At 45.1% G+C, this 27200-nt stretch overlaps 1 protein-coding gene across 1 annotated transcript; it reads left to right on the top strand.

Annotated features, from left to right (window-relative positions):
* Positions 1-12: 12 nt before the first annotated feature.
* On the top strand, positions 13-26009 carry MUC13 (mucin 13, cell surface associated). The gene is made up of 30 exons (XM_065751317.1): positions 13-109; positions 3580-3648; positions 3956-4015; positions 4294-4362; positions 5404-5472; positions 6175-6234; positions 6512-6580; positions 7286-7345; positions 7623-7691; positions 8394-8453; positions 8731-8799; positions 9505-9564; positions 9842-9910; positions 10614-10673; positions 10951-11019; positions 12063-12131; positions 12835-12894; positions 13173-13241; positions 13947-14006; positions 14284-14352; positions 15666-15785; positions 16864-16970; positions 17589-17647; positions 18396-18553; positions 19664-19789; positions 20902-21010; positions 22057-22094; positions 23480-23567; positions 24264-24465; positions 24963-26009. The coding sequence occupies exons 1-30, from the start codon at positions 49-51 to the stop codon at positions 25008-25010; spliced, it is 2355 nt and encodes a 784-aa protein (XP_065607389.1). The 5' UTR covers positions 13-48; the 3' UTR covers positions 25011-26009.
* The last annotated feature ends 1191 nt before the right edge of the window (positions 26010-27200 follow it).

Here is a 27200-nt window from a genome sequence, read left to right as displayed (position 1 = left end):
ACTTTATCTCACGTTTAGTGACGAGTAGCAGCAGCAGCAGAGGCAGCAATGAGACGCTGTGTGTTCTTCACTGTGCTACTGGTTTGCATGGTGTTGGTCTCTTCACAAGGTAAGAAACATTATCTTCTGTTTTGGGATTTGTCTGGGCAGCTATTCTATAGCGGTGAATGGATTGCTCAGTGCTTTTAGCGGCTGCTGAGAGACTGAAGTTAGTGCCTGTGCACCATTCAGCACATCCAGATTTTGATTAATTAGTGATGAAAAACGTTACTGCAAGAAAACAGTTTTCCTTGTTCACAGTACAATGCAAAAGCACTGGGGCTTGTGATTAACCTAATTCAGCCTATTCCAGGAGCAGTTTTCTGGGCTTGCGCACTAAGTCCAGGTAATTCAAGCTCTATTACAGTCATCACAAAAGATGTGACTGTTCTACCCCAGCGCCCAGAGAAAGGAGTGCTGCCGCTGCCCTTCCGGACGGAGACTCCTTAAACAATTAGTCTGGAAAGCAGCACTGCTTGAACTGGCTCACAGAGCATTAATTCACCTCCTATTGAAGCTAATTAACAAAAAACTTCGCCACCAGCTTGGATGGCAGAGGGTTGCACTGTGGTCTATTCGGATGACAGGGCAGGAATCATTCTGTTGGCCTCTCGATTGTTTTTCTAGCATTGTGTTAATTTTGGTGGTTATAGGTCAGAGTATCTGATATTCAGTGACAGATCAAGTGTAGCAGGGGAGTTTGAAAAAGTAAAAGTAGCTGTAGGAGGAGTTTGGTGACAACTTGAAACTGTGAAAGGACAGGAAAGCCCATTTACTTCAGGGATGACAGTATAGAGATACGAGTCAAATTAAGACCTTCGCTGATGCTGCCAAGATTGCATCAGATGGGGATGGATGGCAGGGAGTCTCTGTTACCTAGTGTGAGTGAATGTATGTATTTACAGCAGCATCTACAATATACTACAGTCTGATTTATAATTTATAAGCGTAGAAGGCTTCTAGTTTGAAAGTTGATTGGTTTTCTGTTTGGAGGCTTTCTGATAACAGTAAGGCTGGAAGATCTTGTCCTGAGAAGTACTGAAGGCAGTGGGAGTCTTCCGTTGACGTGTGTGTATTTTGCCTGCAGTTGTCCATGCCTAGAAACCTATTTCATTCTGAGCAAACATTGTAAAAGCTTTGTATGATGTGTCCATTTGCAGAGTGCCGACAAAGGCCTACTCTGCTTGGTAGGCAGATGTCTGCTATTCCATAACCTGCATCTTAAGATCCATTTTTTTATATCTATGGTAAATGCCTGACTCTATGATATATCCTGTTTCCTGGTGCAGAGGGCACACGTAGGGTCATTAAAGACCCACCTTTGCTTACGTTACCTCTGCCAAGCCCAATCGCAGCTCATTTGCTCTGCAGTCACACAGATGTGATTCTTCCTGAGTCCAAAGGGTACTCCTGGAGGGCAGTTAGCCAGACTGTAAAAAGCTAAATGTTGTTGACTAAAGACATTAATGATGTAACATCGATTTTGAGAAGGCATTTTAGAACAGTGCTCCAAACATTTTGCTTGTGGACAACATAGAATCATGGTTATAGCCAAAATGTCCATTTCTTCATGTTGACCAGGGAATGAAATGCTGCCTGCAGGGCTCAGAGAACGTTTCCTCTTCACCCGGGGCACACTAGTAGATTACTTCAGGCCTTATCTTTTTGATGAGCCTTTTTCAAGTCAGCTGTATTGATCAGAAGAAAAAGGCATATTAAATTTGGTTCTCTTTTGAATTTTTGAAACCTTGCAAAAACCTTTGAAGAGAAGGGCTGATTTTTCAAGTGTCTGTTGACAATTTAGTGTTATTTGCAGTGTTTTATTTAATGTACCAGCTATTAGAGTGTGCTAGTGCCAAAAGTGTTGAGACTTGCAGCTGGTAGATTAAATTTACTAACTAACTCATTTATTAAGTAACATGGACTGAAATTAGGTCATGTGATTCAAACTGCTCATTGGTACCACCAATTAAGCAGCAAACCTGATGTATTAGTTGCTTTCTTTACTTCTCAACACAAAACAAACAAGTAAAGAAAAGAATGACAGAAAAATAATGCATACTATAATGACTATATTGTAGTATAGCCTTGCAAAAAGGATCTTGATTCTGTCTTCTACCGTTGATGATAATTTGGCAGAATTTGCCTTATATGAACAGAAGTACACTGCTTTCAATATGCACCTGAAATTGTTTCATGAGAGGAAAAGGTGTTAGCAAAGGCACCCATTTCTCCATTGTTGCTCTGAAACAGTCCATAAAGAACTTTTAATGATGCTCAAGAGAGCAGTGAATCTTGCAGTGAATGTAATATTTGTGGATTTAGCTGGGATTCAGAACAGGATCCAGAGAGTTCTGGACACACAGAACCTGCCCTGTGAAAGCTGGGGTAACTTTCCTTTAGGGGCGTGTTTGTGTTGGTAATTGGGCCAGCTGCAGACAGTAAATACGAGCTTGGGGAAATGCTATGTGCTTCTGGGAAACGTACATAAGCCTGGGATAAGAGCATGTCAGTCTAAAGAGGTATCCATGCCATGGACAGTATAGGTGCAGTAGTAGTCGACAATAGGTCCCATACACGTCCCCTCCTTATTTAATCTGAGATTATCCTGAACACACAGTGGTTGCCCAAGGGTTTTCTTTCACACAACACTAAGCATTGCTACCATATCTCTTAAAGGAACCGCTGTCAATAGTTTATAGGCCAGATCGGCCCAGTTCTGTGACTAATGGGGTGGGAGACCCACAGACCCACCCTGGGAAAGGGGGAGGGGGAAGAGGGAAAGGGCAGGGAGGTAGACTGAAAAACAAAACAGTGGCAATGATCTGAGGAAAACTAATTTACTAAGTAAGATATTAGAATGAAAAATAACAAAATATAATACAGTATAATTGGAATTGCAGCTAATAAATCAAATAAAGAGAGAGAGACAGTGTCTGAAATGGAAGGCCTTACTCTAAAACTGAAGATGAGATGGCTAGGGAGAATGTACTGCAAACAGGCAGCAAAAAAAAATAAAAATAAAAAGGCACTCTTGGGACTTGTGTGCAGTTTCATCTTTCCCTCTGAATGGAAAATGGGAACTCAAAGAACTCTGGGTTATGTAGTTCTTCTCTTTTGAGAAGCAGGTACCCGGAAATTGGGCAGTCCACAAAACTAGAGCATTAACTCATTAACTCCAAATGTGTAATATGACGTTCTGATGTAGAATACCAATAACAAAAATCATAAAACCACGATATTCCGCCCCTTATTCCAACTTGGAGCAGTTCTACCATCTGCACAGTAATAAGAGCAGAAGGCAAGGATGTGAAAGCCCACTGGCAGAACTTGAGGAGGGTGTTGTTCAGCCCCTGGAGGTCCACAGAGCAGCTGTGGGCAAAGTCTAGTGAGGAAGTGCAGGGAGTTATTGCTGTGGCTATTTGGAGCAGGGCTACACACAGGTATGCTCCTTACCTAACTTGAGACTGTCCTGGAATGTTCCCTCAAGACATTTCCTGCCTGCAACACAAAGTACTGCTACCATGTCTCTTCTTGTAGGTTCCTCAGGAAGCACAACTATAACGCCTGTGGAAAGTACTACCATATCTGAATCAACCACACCAACAGGTAAGGATGGAAAATGCATGCAGGAGCACTTCAGGAGTGCATTTTGGTGTTACTCAGATCATGGAGCCCCAGAAACCCGACACACAGTGGTGCGTTCACCTTCCAATGTGGAGATGCCATCCCAACCCCTACAGAGCTTCCTCCATTCGGTTTGGGATTGTGTTCGACAATCCCTCCAGATGGCAGTTATCCCAACATCTGCACAGTACCTCAAAGGACTGTGAATGTCAAAAGGACTTCCAGCAGTAATCCAGGCAGGAAGACATGCTTACAATGATAAAACTGGCTACTATGTCTCTTCCATCAGGAAGCACAGACACAGCACCTGGGAGCAGTTCTACCTCTCTGACACTATCATCAACTGAAGGTAAGGATGAGAAGTTCCCCTGGCAGACCCTTGGGAGGGTGTTTTTCAGTCCCCTGATGTCCACAGAGCCCCTGTGGGAAAACCCCACTTGTAAAGTGCAGGGAGTTATTGCTGTGTCTCTTTGGAACAAGGCAGCACAGCTTTGCCCAGGGCTGGCCCACTGGACCATGCATAGGTCTGCTCCTTACCTAACTTGAGACTGTCCGGAAATGAAACTGTTTCCTCGAGACGTTTCCTGACTGCAACACAAAATAGTGCTACCATGTCTCTTCTTGTAGATTCATCAGGAAGCACAACTTTAACGCCTGTGGAAAGTACTACAATATCTGAAACACCCACACAAACAGGTAAGGATGGAAAATGCATGCAGGAGCACTTCAGGAGGGCATTTTGGTGCTATTCAGACCACGGAGGCCCTGAAACCTCACATGCAGTGGTGTGTTCTCCCACCCTGGTGAAGACATCCCAGCATCTACAGCCTTATCTCCGTTATGGTTGGGGCTCGTGTTCATCAATCCCTCCATATGGCAGTTATCCCAACAGCTGCCCTGTGCCTCGAAGGACTGTGGATGCCACAGGGACACCACTAGCAATCGAGGCAGAGAGAGCTGCTCAGAGGCAGAGCACATGCAGGGAATGCCCCACTGGTGGGTGCCCTCATCCTGCTCTGTGAGACAGCACTGACTGCTCAGAGCTGCCAGGTTGGGTGTGGGGAGCTGTTCTGCAGGGAGACATGCATGTGCCAGTATCTGGGGCTGATGTGTCCAGGGATTGCAGCTGAGCAGGATGGGAAGCAGTGACTCTGTGGGGAAGGTGCCCAAGCTCAGAGATCTGGGGAAAGGATCCCACAGCTCATTGCAGTACAGAGGCAGCATTTCCACAGTCAGCCCAAAAGCCATGCTAGGCTTCCCAGAGCTGGCTCTCTCAACACCAATGCTATGTCCTCCTTATCGAATCCGAGGTGCTCCTGACCTTACAGTGGTTCCCTAAGGTTTTCCTTCGTCAAAGCACTATGCATAGCTACCATGTCTCTTCTTTTTTCTTTGTCAGCCAGCACATTTACAATACCTGAGAGCAGCTCTACCTACTCCCCAGTAACACCAACTGAAGGTAAGGATGGGAAGTTCCCCAGGCAGACCCTTGGGAGGGTGTTTCTCAGTCCCTGGATGTCCACAAAGCCCCTGTGGGAAAACCCCAATTGTAAAGTGCAGGCAGTTATTGCTGTGCCTCTTTGGAACAAGGCAGTGCAGAGCTGCCTCTTTCTGATCCACTGGACCATACACGTGTCCACTCATGATCTAATCTGAGATTTTTCTGAAAAGAAAATGTTCTCTCAAGACATTTCCTGCCTGCATCACAAAGTAGTGCTACCATGTCTCTTCTTGTAGATTCATCAGGAAACACAACTGTAACGCCTGTGGATAATGGTACCATATCTGAATCGCCCACACCAACAGGTAAGGATGGAAAATGCATGCAGGAGCACTTCAGGAGGGCATTTTGTTGTTTCTCAGACCCTGGAGCCCCAGAACCCCCACACACAGTGGTGTGTTCTCCCGCCCTGGTGGAGACATCCCTGCACCTACAGCCTTATCTCTGTTATGGTGGGGCTCCTGTTCATCAATCCCTCCAGATGGCAGTTATCAGAACATCTGCCCAGTGCCTCGTGGGACTGTGGGTGCTACAGAGACTTTCAGCAGTAATCCAGGCAGGAAGAGCTGCTCAGGGGTAGAGCGCAAGCAGGGAATGCCCCACTGGTGGGTGCCCTCATCCTGCTCTGTGAGACAGCACTGACTGCTCAGAGCTGCCAGGTTGGGTGTGGGGAGCTGTTCTGCAGGGAGACATGCATGTGCCAGTGTCTGGGGCTGATGTGTCCAGGGATTGCAGCTGAGCAGGATGGGAAGCAGTGACTTTGTGGGGAAGATGCCAAAGCTCAGGGATCTGGGGAAAGGGTCCCACAACTCATTGCAGTACAGAGACAGCAGGTCCACAGACAGCCCAAAGGCCGTGCTAGGCTTCCCAGAGATGGCTCTCTCAACACCAATGCTATGTTCTCCTTATCAAATCCGAGGTGCTCCTGACCTTACAGTGGTTCCCTAAGGTTTTTCTTCCTCAAAGCACTATGCATAGCTACCATGTCTCTTGTTTTTCTTTGTCAGCGAGCACATTTACAATACCTGAGAGCAGCTCTACCTACTCCCCAGTAACACCAACTGAAGGTAAGGATGGGAAGTTCCCAGGCAGACCCTTGGGAGGGTGTTTCTCAGTCCCTGGATGTCCACAGAGCCCCTGTGGGAAAACCCCACTCGTAAAGTGCAGGCAGTTATTGCTGTGTCTCTTTGGAACAAGGCAGTGCAGAGCTGCCTCTTTCTGGTCCACTGGACCATACACGTGTCCACTCATGATCTAATCTGAGATTTTTCTGAAAAGAAAATGTTCTCTCAAGACATTTCCTGCCTGCATCACAAAGTAGTGCTACCATGTCTCTTCTTGTAGATTCATCAGGAAACACAACTGTAACGCCTGTGGATAATGGTAGCATATCTGAATCGCCCACACCAGCAGGTAAGGATGGAAAATGCATGCAGGAGCACTTCAGGAGGGCATTTTGGTGCTACTCAGACCCTGGAGCCCCAGAACCCCCACACACAGTGGTGTGTTCCCCTTCCCACATGCAGATGCCATCCCAACCCCTACAGCTCTACCTACATTGTGTTGGGGCTCGTGTTCATCAATCCCTCCATGTGGCAGTTATCCCAACAGCTGCTCAGTTCCTCGAAGGACTGTGGATGCCACAGAGACAACACTAGCAATCCAGGCAGGAAGATCTTCTCAGGGGTAGAGCGCATGCAGGGAATGCCCCACTGGTGGGTGCCCTTATCCTGCTCTGTGAGACAGCACTGACTGCTCAGAGCTGCCAGGTTGGGTGTGGGGAGCTGTTCTGCAGGGAGACATGCATGTGCCAGTGTCTGGGGCTGATGTGTCCAGGGATTGCAGCTGAGCAGGTTGGGAAGCAGTGCCTTTGTGGGGTGGGTGCTTTTGCTCAGGGATCAGGGGAAAGGGTCCCAGAACTCATTGCAGTACAGAGGCAGCATTTCCACAGTCAGCCCAAAGGCCATGCTAGGCTTCCCAGAGATGGCTCTCTCAACACCAATGCTATGTCCTCCTTATCAAATCCGAGGTGCTCCTTACCTTACAGTGGTTCCCTAAGGTTTTTCTTCCTCAAAGCACTATGCATAGCTACCATGTCTCTTGTTTTTTCTTTGTCAGCTAGCACATTTACAATACCTGAGAGCAGTTCTACCTACTCCCCAGTAACACCAACTGAAGGTAAGGATGGGAAGTTCCCAGGCAGATCCTTGGGAGGGTGTTTCTCAGTCCCTGGATGTCCACAGAGTCCCTGTGGGAAAACCCCAATCGTAAAGTGCACGCAGTTATTGCTGTGCCTCTTTGGAACAAGGCAGTGCAGAGCTGCCTCTTTCTGGTCCACTGGACCACGCACGTGTCCACTCATGATCTAATCTGAGATTTTTCTGAAAAGAAAATGTTCTCTAAAGACCCTTCCTGCCTGCATCACAAAGTAGTGCTACCATGTCTCTTCTTGTAGATTCATCAGGAAACACAACTGTAACGCCTGTGGATAATGGTACCATATCTGAATCGCCCACACCAACAGGTAAGGATGGAAAATGCATGCAGGAGCACTTCAGGAGGGCATTTTGTTGTTTCTCAGACCCTGGAGCCCCAGAACCCCCACACACAGTGGTGTGTTCTCCCGCCCTGGTGGAGACATCCCTGCACCTACAGCCTTATCTCTGTTATGGTGGGGCTCCTGTTCATCAATCCCTCCAGATGGCAGTTATCAGAACATCTGCCCAGTGCCTCGTGGGACTGTGGGTGCTACAGAGACTTTCAGCAGTAATCCAGGCAGGAAGAGCTGCTCAGGGGTAGAGCGCAAGCAGGGAATGCCCCACTGGTGGGTGCCCTCATCCTGCTCTGTGAGACAGCACTGACTGCTCAGAGCTGCCAGGTTGGGTGTGGGGAGCTGTTCTGCAGGGAGACATGCATGTGCCAGTGTCTGGGGCTGATGTGTCCAGGGATTGCAGCTGAGCAGGATGGGAAGCAGTGACTTTGTGGGGAAGATGCCAAAGCTCAGGGATCTGGGGAAAGGGTCCCACAACTCATTGCAGTACAGAGACAGCAGGTCCACAGACAGCCCAAAGGCCGTGCTAGGCTTCCCAGAGATGGCTCTCTCAACACCAATGCTATGTTCTCCTTATCAAATCCGAGGTGCTCCTGACCTTACAGTGGTTCCCTAAGGTTTTTCTTCCTCAAAGCACTATGCATAGCTACCATGTCTCTTGTTTTTCTTTGTCAGCGAGCACATTTACAATACCTGAGAGCAGCTCTACCTACTCCCCAGTAACACCAACTGAAGGTAAGGATGGGAAGTTCCCAGGCAGACCCTTGGGAGGGTGTTTCTCAGTCCCTGGATGTCCACAGAGCCCCTGTGGGAAAACCCCACTCGTAAAGTGCAGGCAGTTATTGCTGTGTCTCTTTGGAACAAGGCAGTGCAGAGCTGCCTCTTTCTGGTCCACTGGACCATACACGTGTCCACTCATGATCTAATCTGAGATTTTTCTGAAAAGAAAATGTTCTCTCAAGACATTTCCTGCCTGCATCACAAAGTAGTGCTACCATGTCTCTTCTTGTAGATTCATCAGGAAACACAACTGTAACGCCTGTGGATAATGGTAGCATATCTGAATCGCCCACACCAGCAGGTAAGGATGGAAAATGCATGCAGGAGCACTTCAGGAGGGCATTTTGGTGCTACTCAGACCCTGGAGCCCCAGAACCCCCACACACAGTGGTGTGTTCCCCTTCCCACATGCAGATGCCATCCCAACCCCTACAGCTCTACCTACATTGTGTTGGGGCTCGTGTTCATCAATCCCTCCATGTGGCAGTTATCCCAACAGCTGCTCAGTTCCTCGAAGGACTGTGGATGCCACAGAGACAACACTAGCAATCCAGGCAGGAAGATCTTCTCAGGGGTAGAGCGCATGCAGGGAATGCCCCACTGGTGGGTGCCCTTATCCTGCTCTGTGAGACAGCACTGACTGCTCAGAGCTGCCAGGTTGGGTGTGGGGAGCTGTTCTGCAGGGAGACATGCATGTGCCAGTGTCTGGGGCTGATGTGTCCAGGGATTGCAGCTGAGCAGGTTGGGAAGCAGTGCCTTTGTGGGGTGGGTGCTTTTGCTCAGGGATCAGGGGAAAGGGTCCCAGAACTCATTGCAGTACAGAGGCAGCATTTCCACAGTCAGCCCAAAGGCCATGCTAGGCTTCCCAGAGATGGCTCTCTCAACACCAATGCTATGTCCTCCTTATCAAATCCGAGGTGCTCCTTACCTTACAGTGGTTCCCTAAGGTTTTTCTTCCTCAAAGCACTATGCATAGCTACCATGTCTCTTGTTTTTTCTTTGTCAGCTAGCACATTTACAATACCTGAGAGCAGTTCTACCTACTCCCCAGTAACACCAACTGAAGGTAAGGATGGGAAGTTCCCAGGCAGATCCTTGGGAGGGTGTTTCTCAGTCCCTGGATGTCCACAGAGTCCCTGTGGGAAAACCCCAATCGTAAAGTGCACGCAGTTATTGCTGTGCCTCTTTGGAACAAGGCAGTGCAGAGCTGCCTCTTTCTGGTCCACTGGACCATACACGTGTCCACTCATGATCTAATCTGAGATTTTTCTGAAGAGAAAATGTTCTCTAAAGACCCTTCCTGCCTGCATCACAAAGTAGTGCTACCATGTCTCTTCTTGTAGATTCATCAGGAAACACAACTGTAACGCCTGTGGATAATGGTACCATATCTGAATCGCCCACACCAACAGGTAAGGATGGAAAATGCATGCAGGAGCACTTCAGGAGGGCATTTTGGTGCTACTCAGACCCTGGAGCCCCAGAACCCCCACACACAGTGGTGTGTTCTCCCGCCCTGGTGGAGACATCCCTGCACCTACAGCCTTATCTCTGTTATGGTGGGGCTCCTGTTCATCAATCCCTCCAGATGGCAGTTATCAGAACATCTGCCCAGTGCCTCAAAGGACTGTGGATTCCACAGGGACTTTCAGCAGTAATCCAGCCAAGAAGAGCTGCTCATGGGTAGAGTGCATGCAGGGAATGCCCCACTGGTGGGTGCCCTCATCCTGCTCTGTGAGACAGCACTGACTGCTCAGAGCTGCCAGGTTGGGTGTGGGGAGCTGTTCTGCAGGGAGACATGCATGTGCCAGTGTCTGGGGCTGATGTGTCCAGGGATTGCAGCTGAGCAGGTTGGGAAGCAGTGACTTTGTGGGGAAGGTGCCCAAGATTAGGGATCTGGGGAAAGGGTCCCACAACTCATTGCAGTACAGAGACAGCAGGTCCACAGACAGCCCAAAGGCCGTGCTAGGCTTCCCAGAGATGGCTCTCTCAACATCAAAGAGATGTCCTCCTTATCGAATCCGAAGTGCTCCTGACCTTATAGTGGTTCCCTAAGGTTTTTCTTCCTCAAAGCACTATGCATAGCTACCATGTCTCTTGTTTTTTCTTTGTCAGCGAGCACATTTACAATACCTGAGAGCAGCTCTACCTACTCCCCAGTAACACCAACTGAAGGTAAGGATGGGAAGTTCCCAGGCAGACCCTTGGGAGGGTGTTTCTCAGTCCCTGGATGTCCACAGAGCCCCTGTGGGAAAACCCCAATTGTAAAGTGCAGGCAGTTATTACTGTGCCTCTTTGGAACAAGGCAGTGAAGAGCTGCCTCTTTCTGGTCCACTGGACCATACACGTGTCCACTCATGATCTAATCTGAGATTTTTCTGAAGAGAAAATGTTCTCTAAAGACCCTTCCTGCCTGCAACACAAAGTAGTGCTACCATGTCTCTTCTTGTAGATTCATCAGGAAACACAACTGTAACGCCTGTGGATAATGGTACCATATCTGAATCGCCCACACCAACAGGTAAGGATGGAAAATGCTTGCAGGAGCACTTCAGGAGGGCATTTTGGTGCTACTCAGACCCTGGAGCCCCAGAACCCCCCCACACAGTGGTGTGTTCCCCTTCCCACACGCAGATGCCATCCCAACCCATACAGCTCTACCTACATTGGGTTGGGGCTCGTGTTCATCAATCCCTCCAGATGGCAGTTATCAGAACATCTGCCCAGTGCCTCGAGGGACTGTGGATTCCACAGGGACAACACTAGCAATCCAGGCAGGAAGATCTGCTCAGGGGTAGAGCACATGCAGGGAATGCCCCACTGGTGGGTGCCCTCATCCTGCTCTGTGAGACAGCACTGACTGCTCAGAGCTGCCAGGTTGGGTGTGGGGAGCTGTTCTGCAGGGAGACATGCATGTGCCAGTGTCTGGGGCTGATGTGTCCAGGGATTGGAGCTGAGCAGGTTGGGAAGCAGTGCCTTTGTGGGGTGGGTGCTTTTGCTCAGGGATCAGGGGAAAGGGTCCCAGAACTCATTGCAGTACAGAGGCAGCATTTCCACAGTCAGCCCAAAGGCCATGCTAGGCTTCCCAGAGCTGGCTCTCTCAACACCAAAGCGATGTCCTCCTTATCAAATCTGAGGTGCTCCTGACCTTACAGTGGTTCCCTAAGGTTTTTCTTCCTCAAAGCACTATGCATAGCTACCATGTCTCTTGTTTTTTCTTTGTCAGCGAGCACATTTACAATACCTGAGAGCAGCTCTACATACTCCCCAGTAACACCATCAGATGGTAAGGATGGGAAGTTCCCCAGGCAGATCCTTGGGAGGGTGTTTCTCAGTCCCTGGATGTCCACAGAGCCCCTGTGGGAAAACCCCAATTGTAAAGTGCAGGCAGTTATTGCTGTGCCTCTTTGGAACAAGGCAGTGCAGAGCTGCCTCTTTCTGGTCCACTGGACCATACACGTGTCCACTCATGATCTAATCTGAGATTTTTCTGAAGAGAAAATGTTCTCTAAAGACCCTTCCTGCCTGCAACACAAAGTAGTGCTACCATGTCTCTTCTTGTAGATTCATCAGGAAACACAACTGTAACGCCTGTGGATAATGGTACCATATCTGAATCGCCCACACCAACAGGTAAGGATGGAAAATGCATGCAGGAGCACTTCAGGAGGGCATTTTGTTGTTTCTCAGACCCTGGAGCCCCAGAACCCCCACACACAGTGGTGTGTTCTCCCGCCCTGGTGGAGACATCCCTGCACCTACAGCCTTATCTCTGTTATGGTGGGGCTCCTGTTCATCAATCCCTCCAGATGGCAGTTATCAGAACATCTGCCCAGTGCCTCAAAGGACTGTGGATGCCACAGGGACTTCCAGCAGTAATTCAGCCAAGAAGAGCTGCTCATGGGTAGAGTGCATGCAGGGAATGCCCCACTGGTGGGTGCCCTCATCCTGCTCTGTGAGACAGCACTAACTGCTCAGAGCTGCCAGGTTGGGTGTGGGGAGCTGTTCTGCAGGGAGACATGCATGTGCCAGTGTCTGGGGCTGATGTGTCCAGGGATTGCAGCTGAGCAGGTTGGGAAGCAGTGACTCTGTGGGGAAGGTGCCCGAGCTCAGGGATCTGGGGAAAGGGTCCCACAACTCATTGCAGTACAGAGGCAGCATTTCCACAGACAGCCCAAAGGCCGTGCTAGGCTTCCCAGAGATGGCTCTCTCAACACCAATGCTATGTCCTCCTTATCAAATTTGAGGGGCTCCTGACCTTACAGTGGTTCCCTAAGGTTTTTCTTCCTCAAAGCACTATGCATAGCTACCATGTCTCTTCTTTTTTCTTTGTCAGCGAGCACATTTACAATACCTGAGAGCAGCTCTACCTACTCCCCAGTAACACCAACTGAAGGTAAGGATGGGAAGTTCCCCAGGCAGACCCTTGGGAGGGTGTTTCTCAGTCCCTGGATGTCCACAGAGCCCCTGTGGGAAAACCCCACTCGTAAAGTGCAGGCAGTTATTGCTGTGCCTCTTTGGAACAAGGCAGTGAAGAGTTGCCTCTTTCTGGTCCACTTGACCACACACGTGTCCACTCATGATCTAATTTGAGATTTTTCTGAAGAGAAAATGTTCTCTAAAGACCCTTCCTGCCTGCAACACAAAGTAGTGCTACCATGTCTCTTCTTGTAGATTCATCAGGAAACACAACTGTAACGCCTGTGGATAATGGTACCATATCTGAATCGCCCACACCAACAGGTAAGGATGGAAAATGCATGCAGGAGCACTTCAGGAGGGCATTTTGGTGCTACTCAGACCCTGGAGCCCCAGAACCCCCCCACACAGTGGTGTGTTCCCCTTCCCACACGCAGATGCCATCCCAACCCCTACAGCTCTACCTACATTGGGTTGGGGCTCGTGTTCATCAATCCCTCCAGATGGCAGTTATCCCAACAGCTGCCCAGTGCCTCGAGGGACTGTGGATTCCACAGGGACAACACTAGCAATCCAGGCAGGAAGATCTGCTCAGGGGTAGAGCACATGCAGGGAATGCCCCACTGGTGGGTGCCCTCATCCTGCTCTGTGAGACAGCACTGACTGCTCAGAGCTGCCAGGTTGGGTGTGGGGAGCTGTTCTGCAGGGAGACATGCATGTGCCAGTGTCTGGGGCTGATGTGTCCAGGGATTGCAGCTGAGCAGGTTGGGAAGCAGTGACTCTGTGGGGAAGGTGCCCGAGCTCAGGGATCTGGGGAAAGGATCCCACAACTCATTGCAGTACAGAGGCAGCATTTCCACAGACAGCCCAAAGGCCGTGCTAGGCTTCCCAGAGATGGCTCTCTCAACACCAATGCTATGTCCTCCTTATCAAATTTGAGGGGCTCCTGACCTTACAGTGGTTCCCTAAGGTTTTTCTTCCTCAAAGCACCATGCATAGCTACCATGTCTCTTCTTTTTTCTTTGTCAGCGAGCACATTTACAATACCTGAGAGCAGCTCTACCTACTCCCCAGTAACACCAACTGAAGGTAAGGATGGGAAGTTCCCAGGCAGACCCTTGGGAGGGTGTTTCTCAGTCCCTGGATGTCCACAGAGCCCCTGTGGGAAAACCCCACTCGTAAAGTGCAGGCAGTTATTGCTGTGCCTCTTTGGAACAAGGCAGTGAAGAGTTGCCTCTTTCTGGTCCACTTGACCACACACGTGTCCACTCATGATCTAATTTGAGATTTTTCTGAAGAGAAAATGTTCTCTAAAGACCCTTCCTGCCTGCAACACAAAGTAGTGCTACCATGTCTCTTCTTGTAGATTCATCAGGAAACACAACTGTAACGCCTGTGGATAATGGTACCATATCTGAATCGCCCACACCAACAGGTAAGGATGGAAAATGCATGCAGGAGCACTTCAGGAGGGCATTTTGGTGCTACTCAGACCCTGGAGCCCCAGAACCCCCACACACAGTGGTGTGTTCCCCTTCCCACACGCAGATGCCATCCCAACCCCTACAGCTCTACCTACATTGGGTTGGGGCTCGTGTTCATCAATCCCTCCAGATGTCAGTTATCAGAACATCTGCCCAGTGCCTCGAAGGACTGTGGATTCCACAGGGACAACACTAGCAATCCAGGCAGGAAGATCTGCTCAGGGGTAGAGCACATGCAGGGAATGCCCCACTGGTGGGTGCCCTCATCCTGCTCTGTGAGACAGCACTGACTGCTCAGAGCTGCCAGGTTGGGTGTGGGGAGCTGTTCTGCAGGGAGACATGCATGTGCCAGTGTCTGGGGCTGATGTGTCCAGGGATTGCAGCTGAGCTGGTTGGGCAGCAGTGCCTTTGTGGAGTGGGTGCTTTAGCTCAGGGATCAGGGGAAAGGGTCCCAGAACTCATTGCAGTACAGAGGCAGCATTTCCACAGTCAGCCCAAAGGCCGTGGTAGGCTTCCCAGAGCTGGCTCTCTCAACACCAAAGCGATGTCCTCCTTATCGAATCCGAGGTGCTCCTGACATTACGGTTGTTCCCTCAAGTGTTTTCTTCGACAGAACACTAAATATGTCTACCATGTCTCTTCCCTTTGTCAGCAAACATATCTACAACTCCTGAGAACAGTTCTATCAACTCGACAGGAGCACCAACAGATGGTAAGCATGGGAAAGCATACCCAATGGTTCCACAAGACCTGCATTGCATGCATTCATACATACTGTGCCCTGTCCATTCCTTTTCCTTCATTAGGAAGCACTTCTGTAGAACCTGCGGAAATTTCTACTAGTCCTGCATCTCCAGCACTAGATAAGGATGTTTTGATGTGTGTGTGCTGGTGACTGGGCCAGGTGTGGCCAGCGATGGTGACTAAACTTGGTGATAATATGCATGTCCTTCTTGGTCACATGCCCAAGGTTTTGCTGGAAAGGACCCACGGACATTCTAGACTGAAGTGTAGTCATGACCCTGGACAGCTCATGGGCAGGGCTAGTTTGCCTCCTGCCACACACTTCTCCTTTTCTGCCTTGACCTACTGTGGTTAGTGATTGCATATGAGCAGTGAAGAGTGCTGTTGTGTTCACACTCTACATAACATTCCAGTAGTTTTATTTATTAGAATGAGATGTGTACTGTTTAGTGGTCTATATCCACTCACTACTGCAATTTTGTACAAATTCTGACATCAACATTTTTCATCTTTGTCTCAGAGGAGTTATGCAAACCTGACAGCTGTGGCGGAATATTGTCTACGTGTTTCCCTCTGAATACCACACACATATGCCTGTGCCCATACGGATTCTACTACTTCAGCAACAATTGTCATGTAGGTGAGTTGCAGGATGGCAATCTGTATTTTTAGGTATTTCACAGATAACTGCTTAGCTGAAATTTTCTTCCTGTGTGACTTGTTCTCATGTTATAACTGAAAACATAATCAGTCTGGGAAAGTAGCTGCTGAATAATGTCTTACTTTGCAGACAGCCTCTGCTACAATGACCTAGATTGTTATCTCACAAACCAGTAACAATCAAAGTGGTTAATGTGCTAGGAAAAGAAGCTGAGTTCCCTGAGTGTCAGGCATTCTGGGGATTAAAATATGTGAAAAGTGGGAAAGAAATGCAAGTGCATTCCTGACATCAGCATTTATAGCCAAAAATTTATAAACGTCCAAGCCTCTGGAGACCTCAGAAGAGCTGGCTTGATTTTTCTTCTTGCTAAACATGCATCAGATTCCTCTTGAAATGTGACTGAGATGTTGTTGAAGAGCAACATGAGCAAACGGGGCTTCTTATGTAAATGTCAGCAGATGGGATTATTAAATTTACTTGTGAGCCTAAAGAAGGAGATAGATACTGAATTGCTTTCTTAAATATGATGAACCATGTTAGCTGCCTAGTGGCTTTAAATGTATGTATCTGACTTGCTAAATACAGAAACACCTCAGAGTGTTTTGTTAGTTTTGGGCCATGCTTACTGTTTAATATTTATTCAATTTCTTGCCAGTTTGCAACAGTGAGCTGGTAGATGATCTGCCCTTTGAGACACTCAAGGTCAGGCCAGACAGGGCTCTGAGCACGTGGTTAAGCTGTAGGTGTCCCTGTTTATTGCAGAGGAGTTGGACCAGCTGGCATTTAGGGGTCTCTTCCAACTCAGATGACTCTATGATTCTATGCTTGAGACCAGGATCCTGCTTGCTTCTCAGGTAGCCAGAATATGTGCCCAAATGCTGCAGAACTGATTGGGCAAACATTTGTTCCATAGTGGTTCCACTGTGAACGTATGAAAAGCTGCAAATATTGATCTCTGCATTGTATTTTCTAACCTTTGACAGCTGGAGAATCCGAAGGTGAAATCCAAATTATTGAATACTTTATGATGAATTAACATCCTTTGTTTTAATTGCAGGGACGGTATTCCCAGGGACCATTACACTGGAACAACAGTTCAGTAGTAATATTACTATTGGAAGTTCAATGGAGTATGAAGAGATGTTCCAAAACATAACAGAATTTGTAAGTGACTTTATTTTTTAAACTTTTCTGCATTTTTAATGTTTTTCTGAATGTGATACAGACTGAGGGCATACAAGTTGCCTTAAATGTGGAGCCTGAGATAGTTTCACTTGATAAATCTACTTCTTTCAAAGAATATTTCACACTAGCTTAGATTTATTCATGAAAGAATTGAATTTTGCCCTCAGATGACTACAGGTATGGTTCTTGTTGAAGTAAAGGGATGTACCTGAGGTCAAGCAATACCTGCATTTTCAGAGCCATTTCTGTTTTGGGAAGATCTCATATAAATTGCTCTGTATCTTTCATAATTCTCTCCAATGGGTAAAACAAAGTTTTCCAAACTGTTTAGTTTCTGATATCCACTGTTGAATACCTAATTAATAACCTTTTCCATAACCATACCAGTTTTCATATTTTAATTACATGAATGAAATGGGTATTACCACATGTTGAGCATTCTGTGATAATAGATAAGATCTTGTAAAGGTTTTCCTGGAGAAATAAGATAAACTGTTTAACTTGTAGTGCTCTGCTGAAATGAGGTTTTCTCAAAGTAAGAAAGAAGAGGTGTGCACCTCTGCCAGGGAGCTGATGATATTCATTTATCTTTTATAGTTTAAGTTTGCTTTCATTAATATGAGGGACTACAAGCAGACCGTCATCGTGAAAGTTAAGTAAGTTTGCCAGTTCCTTTTTCTCACAGTGTGTGAAGCTTGCTTTGTGTGCTTCCACTTTATTAATTTCCAGTGAATTACTTTGTTAAAGAGAAGATACGGGCTGAGCTAAGTGCTATCTGACTCCCATTAAATAAGACCATTCATTTGGTATTTTAAAAAATCCTTCCACATTTTTTCCCTATAGATTTCCAATAGATCTCTGAAGTGGGCAGGGTGAGACAGGTCCACAGGAGGATCTTCCATTTTTAATACCATGTAGGATACAGTGCTGTGCCAATAACTACCCTGTTTGTCCCTGTGTTACCTGACCCTTCTGACTTTGTTGCAGTCATTCCCTGAATTATCATCCCCATGTTTCAGGATGGGATCTCCAAGTCTGATCCTGGATGACACCACAGGCTGATAACACCATGTAAAACTTAGGATTTAGTGGATGAAGTGCTCCACGCTGCAGAAGCTTTGAGGCTAACCCAGTATAAAAGCATCAGTTTCAGGCCAACAGCACACAGAGGAGCCATGTTGTTAGCATTAAATTCAACAGCTTTTACTTACCAGAGACTCATCTACATTTTGTTGTAAAGGATGGCCATGAATTCAAGTGCAAGGATTTAACTCATTTTCGGGTATCTTAGCAACTACCCACATTATGGGACGAGAGAAGGAAATCTTGTGTTGTTTTTGTGTCTAACTTGCTATCCATATATGCCGTATGAGACATTAAAGTGCTGCTGTTTGTACTTCTCAGTTATGCAGAAGAAGCTACAAGCACCAGAAGAAGTAATAATCTAGTGAATGTAACATTGATGAACATCTTTGCAGAAAACACAAATGAGACCTCTTTTACAGTTGACAAAGCAGTAATGGTGGAAGCAGAAAAATCAAGCTACGTGAGTCAGTACACAAGTACGTAATTCCTTACTGTGGTAGTAAATCGGTAGACACAGAGGTTCCTATCTTAAAAGTTGGTTACAACACTTCCATATGCAGCAAAGCCCATCAGAGCACAAGCTTTGTTGATTTTAAGGAGCTAATTGGACAAACTTCAGTGATACTGTTTGTTCAAATATTCAGTGCTGGTCTTTTTAGCCTTACCAAAGCTTTATACCCCCCGTGTAGACATGTGGAGGAAATTAATTAATCCTAAATAAGCAATGTTACCTTGATTTTAGATTGCTGAGTGTTAAGTTTCTGGAAAAAATAAAAAATAGGAAAAAATATTCAGTCATCGATTTTCCTTCTCAGAAGAAACCAATGTTTTATGTTGAAACAGGATGAGGGTCTCCTTAGATTTATTCTTCCACAAATTATTTTATTAATTGAAATGAGCCTTTACTGATTAGCTACTCAACTAGGTGATGATGAAACAATATAATCTGTAGTTACTAAGAAGTGCAGTACTTGGAGAACATTTTTTGTAAATGCATATTTTTTCTCATCTTCTTTTATATAATGTGCTCCTGTTTTGAAAGTATACTTCGCAGAAGGTATAGCTAATAATTAAACAAGTCTAGTTCATGGCTTGCAGCCAGATTCTCGCCTCCAAGGTAACTGTGTCCACCTGAGCCATGACATTTCCTGTATCCTAAGCATGAGGGAAAAAGAAAAACACCTGGCAGCTCACAAAGCACCAGCACATTCACATCCTTCCACTATATATCCACGGATGTTTTTAATATATATGCATATTTTTAAGGCAAGTCAGAAAATCATTGTTCCAAGTGTGAGTGTGTTGGTAGAATTTCTCTTTGTGTAGGATAGGGCAGGAAGTTGTAGGAGGCTGACAAACAGCGTGTACAAGGGTGTGGTGGAAGAAGGACCTTAACTGGTAAAGGGCAAGGGAAAAGGATTGGTCCAGGCACCTGCAGCATTGTTGTCCCAGAAAAAGGAATTGGAATTTTTTGTTCTTTAGAACTGCTTAAAAATTGGTTGACAGTGTGCTGAGCAAATGCACTACTTCTTATGAGAGGATATTACTAGTACCCAGGCTGCTTCCTGACTGTTTCTCTTTTAAAGGTACAAGCTATTGTACTGTTTATGATTGTGATACCATGACCACAGTATGCGAAGAAGTTCCATATCCGACATGTGTATGCAGACCCAATTTTGCAAAGACAAGCTGGGATATTAATTCTTGTTCAGGTAAGTACTGTGTTACTTCATCTATCCCTGAAAGACTGGCATGGTCATCCCCTGTCTCTGTCTTTCTGAACTCTCAATTGTGTTGAGTTCTAAAAATCAGGGGATGTGTGTCTTATTAAGCAAGCCATAAAAACATACTCCCACATTTCACTTGGGACACATCTGTAATTGTATTCCAAGAGAGCAAATTGCTAAAGCTTGAGAAAATTACCACCGAAATTAGTGAGTGGATAACTATATATATGCATCACTGAACTCTTGGTAAGAATTGACGTCTAAAGAGGATAAAGAGTGGAATAAACTGAATCTTATATTCTCAGCCTTCTCTGGTAGGATGTACTTTGGAGAAAAATAAAAAAATCTACCCAAAGATGCTGACAGAACTGGAAATACAGTGTTTCACTGCAACCATCTGTGACAGATGTGTCCCTCATTGGTTCTAGGATTGCATTACCTTTGTTTAGACAGATTTTTGCAGAATCATTATTTTAGAAACTGCAAATAGTAGAGTTTTTATTTGATTGCTGGTCTTGAATTTTTAAGGAATACTATGTTTATATTTTGGCAGTCCTCTAGAGCACTGAGATGTACCCTTCTTTTCTTGTTATTAGAAGTAAAATTATTCACACTTCAAGTATTACATTTTATGAAAAAAACCCCTATTACAAATACTCACGATAAAGTCATGAAGCTGGCTGCAATAAAGACCAGAGAGATACTGTCTAGTGTAGGCCTTTGGTTTCTAACTTGTCTGCGTGTGATCCATTTAGATCATTTGCTGTATAGACAATCTACTGTGAGGTCAACCTGCAGGATTATTGGATTACCCGTGTAAGATGCAACCTAGCTAGATTCCAGTTCTGAATTATGAATCTGAATGTTTTGAGCAAGGCCTATTTACTTCTAATGTTGTGCTTTAATATTTCAGATTCTGTTCTATGTACATATAACCCTAAAAAGGGCGTTCTGGTGTTCTGACATACAACAAAGGAAATTGTCCCAGGTTTTATCTATGATTAAAAAATAGAAATGCTTCCAAGATGTATTCTGCAAAGTTGATTTTTGCAGGGCTATATTCAATTCACTCTGTATTTTTCCTTCTAAAAATACAGATTGCTCAAACTGTTCAGCAGAAGAAAACAAGTTCTGTGAAAGACAAAATGGGCTTCCAACATGCAAATGCATGTCTAACTTTAAGGAGGAGGGTAATATATGTGTAAGGTGAGTACTCAGCTTTTTCCCCCGTGTTCCTGCATTCTTGGTAAAGATAGGGAAGAGGAACAGCTAAAACTGGGTTGCCCTCAGTCTAGGAGATAAACTGACAGCTAAGGTGGTTAATAGGTGGGCACATCCCCACAGTATCACAGGCTGTGCTGGTTTAGGTGCTTGGCATTAGCTGTTGGCATGCACCTGTAATACCCCAGAATAAAGTCAAGGAGGCCCAAGGTCATCTGTGAGTCAGTGAAGAGGAGGAACTACCTCACAGTCATTTTTTGGGATACCCCACAAATACACACTATTCCTTCTGAAGTAACTTAGCCATAGGGACTGCTATCCCAAAGCATTCAGTAAGCAACTAGCATTGGTGAAAGAATTGCCTTAAATCCCTGGAAAAGGTACCAGTGGGGACTCTGCTCTCTGATAAGTTTCAGGCCTATGTGATTTCATCTTGTTTTTCCCCCTGTGAGTATTGCTGGCAGCTCAGGATCAGAACAGAGCAGTGTTGTTTGCTGGTGAAGCTGAGCAGGTCACCAGCTGGGCTCTGCTCCATGGATAGACCACCTCACTCCCCAAGTCTGTTAATTCAGCACCTTTTGTTGTTTCTGCTGCTACACACAGAACAGAATCTCTTCTTACCATGAAGTCGATATGTTTTAAATTTAAGAAACAACTATGGGAGGAAGATAAAGAGCTGTCCTGTCCTTACATATCTTACGTTGAGGCTTTTGATAAAGACAGCACTTTTCAGCGGTGGGTTGCAGTTCCAAGTGGCACAGAGACATAGGTCTTTGTTCATTGCAGATATTAGTCCCTTTTAACATTTTTCCAGGCCAAGAACCTGAAGCTTTGAGTGCACAGCTCACAAATTATTCAGAAAATCTCAGACTGTTTTCCTCCAAGAACAAAGCAAAATAATTTAAGATAGAATCAAAGAGGAAACCTTGCTGAAATTTCTGATAACCTGTGGAAATATACTATTGCTCTGTGATCATCTGCTGAATGACATCATTATCTTTCTTCCTTTTTTTTTTTTTTTCCTCCTGTAGGTGTCCAGTGGGCTATTCTGGAGATAACTGTGAGAATAGTAAGTACAGCATGGAAAAATAACCAGTAATGTTTAACCTACCTGAGATAACAAAAATGACAAGCAGCAGCCTTGAAAAAGATTAGTAAAATTCCACTGTTGCCTGAAAAGATAATTCCTCAAATCTCATGTTCAGACAAACGGTAGCATTTTGTCTAATGAGATCTGCATTAAGCCCAATAGCTTTTAGTCAAACACAGGGTATTTGCAGAGCATTTAGTCCTCATCTGAAGATATGCAGTGCTGAGCTCTGCACCACCAATAGATTAGTTTCTCCTGCAACCAATCACTCCCTGTGATTAGTCATTCTAATAAGGCATCAATAAATTGCTGTGGTTTGAAATGTCCTTGCATTGATATCTAACCACTGGTTTGTGCTTTAGCTTACAAGCATCACATAGTTTCTAGGATCCTATACTAGTAAGATGGACCCAATTGTGTCATCCATAATGGGACAAGCAAACCAATCTGGACTTCCAAAGCTTTTTCAATTTACTGAGTCTGTTTTCCAGCTGTTCTCTGCACCTTCCACAGGCTCTCTGGTGTATAAATTAGGACATTCTTCATCCCTGCTTGTGTTTATGTGTGCCTAATCTCAGAGCATCTATCACAGTCAAAGGCAGATTAAGAAACGAGTGTTTGTGGTTCTTTGCTTCCACAATGACTTGGCATTGCTTAAGCAGAAAGTATATCCTCGTGCTGCCCCTTGGCAGATTCTCACACTGCTGCATCCTTAAACTAGTAAATGTTTAACATCCCTGTCTTTGCAAGTATGAGATCTTTGAGTCTTTGTTTTATGCCTAAAAATGTTGGCAAATAGAAATAGCGCAGCAGAGAGTAACTCGCCAGGTGTAAATGTTTGACAGGAAGGATATTATGGTCCCATGGAATATAAGTTTTCTGACAGATCTTTGGAAATCTTAATGCCTTTTTCTTAAAGCAAATTAAAATACTAAATATGTACAAAATCGACGTGCACATTGGGAACTTAAACACAGATTTAAAACCCTTTAATAATAAACTATGAATAGCCCAGGCTTCCCCATATACCACTTGGTATGTAGTAATGTTTGCTGAGCAGAAATCAAGGATACGTCACAGCTGTATTTGGCATAACATTCTATGGAGAAACCATGCACCCTGTTGTCTTATGTGCTCCCAGTGTGATTGAATATGCCACATTGCTATGCTGGTCATGGCACAGTTGGTGGTTTAAAACTGTAATTCATAGTCCATAGACCGCTGTACTAAGGCAGCATCAGGAATCTAGGAATGAATAACATCTTTTTTTTAATTGCAAGGGGAGAGAAACAGGACTCGGTCTTCAATATTTGCCATGAGTTCTCAATTCCTTTTTCTTTTTTCTTTTTTTTTTTTTTTTCCAGATACAGAACTCATCCTTATAATAGTAGGCACAGTGCTTGGAGCTGTTATCTTGTGTTTGGTGGTAGCAGTCTCAGTTGTTTCAATAAGGTAAGGATATTTCTGGCAATTGAATGGAAGCTCCATTGCTGCATGTTCCTAGAGAATAAAGCAGAAATTTAGAAAGGGGAAGGGCTGCAAATGTGGTTGCATGCCTACCTGGGCAGACAAGTTCATTTAAGTCATGCAGCCATTAGGATTTGCTTTCATTCATGTAATCTCCCCAGAATTCCCCATATTCTTTTGCTGTGTATCAAACAATGCAAGCTTCAGCAACTTCTCTACCTCTCCTTTCAATGCTGCCCAGGTAAGGATTCCCACAGGGCCTCCCATAGTAGGCATAGGTCACAAACTGGTTCTGTGCCTATGGGCTTGTGATCACAGGCGATTCAAATTCATCATTTGAGCTTGAAGCTTTAGATGCAGGTAGGCAGGCAACTTTTCTAAACTGGATGTAAGAGATGTCTCATTTCCTTCTCAACAGTCAGTTAGGGTTAGTGGTGAACAAGGAACCTCCATCAATCAGCTGGAAGAGGTCAATGTTACCCTCTTACTCTTTGCAGCTTATCTTCATCTGTGACAAGAGATGCCAAACTTTGCACTCTGTTGATGACAACTAGGTGATTTACAATAAGTATGCTAGAAAAATCCAGGTTGTGTTTCAGAACAGGAGTGAGCATTCAAAATAAGGTGGAGTAGACAACTGAATAAGTAAAAATTCCTTTCTTCTTCTATTTCCTCTTGAAGAGCCAAGAGCAGTCATGATCCGGAGAAAAAGAGGTTGATAAAACCAAGAGATTCCCACTCAAATACCTCTGATGAGGTCAGGATCTTCCCCAGGGTCCAGACCACTTCTGGCCATGCGAACCCAGGGTATCAGCCAAACAACCCTTATGAGGTGCATTTCACAAACAGAGGTGACTTTGTGGAGAAGGATTACGATGATTTGGTAAGTGTTTCACACAGGCCTATGGGAACTGTGTTTCTGAAGTGTGGTGGTGTGGGCTTCTGATGCTGTCAGAACCAGAGCTCCACTCTTGTCCATCCAGCCTATCACAAAGATAGCATGCATTTCATGGAGATTTTTTTTAAAGCCCTAGTGACTTTAAATAAGTAGTGTGACTGCATCACAGAAACCTGATGCTTAAAGGAGAGCTCTTAAAAAACCACCACCACCACCAACAACAACAACAACAACAAAAAGAGCATCTGTGTAGTTATAGAATTGATCAGATTCACATGGATTTTGGCTTTTCCAGCTTTCCAAAGATGTCAAATTTTCACTGATGAAAATCTGTCTGTAAAATACATTTGGTTTTCCATGAGGGCTTAGAGAACGGGTTACCATGTGTTGTGTGATACTTGCTGACCTATTATGAGAAATAAGCTTACTGACCAAGAACAACTTTCTTTTTTTTTTTTTTTTCTTGTCCAAATCCTCTCTAGTATGAAATAACACGGCAGCCTGAGGGCTTTCGGATGCAACGCAGATAACTGAATGGCCAGTGGTAGAAGGATGGACAGTGACCACGACACTGGGTCAGACCAAAGAATTTCAGTCTCTTACCAGCACATTATGTCATCAGCAGAGACAACAGAGTCTGTAGTACAAGATTCTCTGAAGATTTTCTAAAAGACCCCTGCTTGAAGGAGAAGGGCAATAACTCTCTGAAATAAGGGAAATAAAAATGAAGCAGAGTGTAGGGAGAAGGGGACTTTCAAAATAACTAAAAGGGTTGTATAAACATTAGACTCATTGAGTTGGCAATAAAAGTGAGTGTAGACAAGATACCAGGATTTTAACCCTGCTGTGTTTCAGTTCTTCTGAAAGATGGTCCATGCAATACATGTGATGAGCTTTGCCTATGTTTGTGCTCACTGGCTTCAGACAGAGACTGAGTGAATAGCTTTGGGCACATCAAAACTTTTATTCATGAAGACCTAACATTGTTCTCTTTGCTATATCAGATACAGTCTTTCTTCCTTCCTCAGCCCCTCAGTATTTCCTATCTGAAAGCATTCAGTTCAGATCTCTGCTGGCACTTGTGGAGAGACAGTGGCCCTATCTGACCTTTTATGCAGCCTTCTTTCCCAATAAAACCCCCAAAACCATTATCTTTAAACAAGCACTGTTGTTCTCCATCTCATACAAATAATCAATTTCACATTCTCAGCTGCTGCGCATTAGCACTTTTTTTCCTGTTGCTGTCTGTAAGTTTAGATGGAATCATATTATTTTTCTTTTTACTTAAATACTCAAAAAATCCACATTTTATGGAGGATACATGTGCATTGTCTGTTGACTGCCATTGGCATGTCTTTATATATATATATATATATATATAGAATACAATATCCTAAAATGTACATATATTTATAGATTTCGTTCATTTAATGCATCATTTAATCTCATGTTTTGTGGTCATTCTTTTTTTCACGTATGCAGGTTAACTTTTCCTATTAAATATTATCATCCCACAGTACAAAGTCTTTCTTATGTTGCTGCCCAGCGGTGTTATTTACGAGTTCAAAGACTGCTTTATGTTGAAACCTGTGCAAGCTACAGGTTTACAAGTAGCCTGGTGAGAAAGGGGGCAAGTCACTCTCTGTTGCTTTTCTGTGTTTTTACAGTTAACTCTCAGAGTTGCTCTCTTCCAGTTGACTATTTCCATCTCTGTCTGCAGGAGGCAGGCTCTGGTGGCCTGGGCCCACTCAGCACTGACTGTGTGCATCTCAGTGTGCACAGTGCAGCTTGCCCTCTGTGCAAGCAGGGCTCACAGGATTTAGCTATTTTTGGCACGTTACTCAAAGGATGGTAGAAACTTGGTCTTATTTTCTCAACTTTTCTTCTGGGCACGCTTTTAAAGTGTTCTCTCTTACTCTTTTGCAAAGCAACGGAGGTTTGAAAGCTTAACAATAACCACAACTCAGTGCTGTAAAATTTTATTGAGGGTGAGTTACGTAGAAATTGATAGTAGAAGTGGCAAAATAGTCAGGTGTTTGGGTCATTTATCTGCTGAGGAATTTTCATTGCTCTTGTTCAAAGCTGGTTTCTGAAGCTCAGCCAGTTCCCGTTTAGCTTGTGCTAGGGAGGGGCCATCAGATATTAGAATACACCTACTTCTTTTTTACATTTCAAAGGCTGAGACGGCTGTGTTGTCAGGACTGAAACTCTGTACTGAAACTACAAACTCTCAGATATTTCCCTTCTACTTTTTGGCTATTACCAAAGCGTAATTCTGCTGTGTAACGTGAACATGAAAAATGGCCCTCAGTGGTATTTTGGGACTGCTGCATGTACTGTTCCAGCTGCACATCTTCCAAACCCAGCTGGGCACTGGAGAAACCCTTACCCTTGAGAGGGAATGTGATGCAGGCAGGCAAAGCCTCCAGGGGATGTTCTCCAGGGAAGCTGGGCTTTCCCACTCTCCTGCTCTCCTGTGACAATGGGGTGTCTTGTTGTGTCCCCTAGAGTCTGCCACCCACTTTTGTCCTAGACTGAGGATGATACTGGAGAGATTTCTTGGTGCATCTGCACAGGGAATGCTGAACAGAGGAGTCAGGGATTGTATGCTTGTATGAAGGTATTGGGGTTGCTTAAGTCATGTGTTGTGCAGACTTTATTTGGAGACACTTGGGTACATTCAGGTGATGCAAGATGGTCAGATGAAGGCACAGTGTTGT

Source organism: Cyrtonyx montezumae, unplaced genomic scaffold (genome assembly GCF_038088225.1).
Source record: "Cyrtonyx montezumae isolate F1298 unplaced genomic scaffold, pur_monq_1.0 scaffold_7, whole genome shotgun sequence".
NCBI lineage: Eukaryota > Metazoa > Chordata > Aves > Galliformes > Odontophoridae > Cyrtonyx > Cyrtonyx montezumae.
The sequence above is the reverse complement of the archived record's forward strand: the minus strand, read 5'-3'. Positions and strand labels throughout refer to the sequence as shown.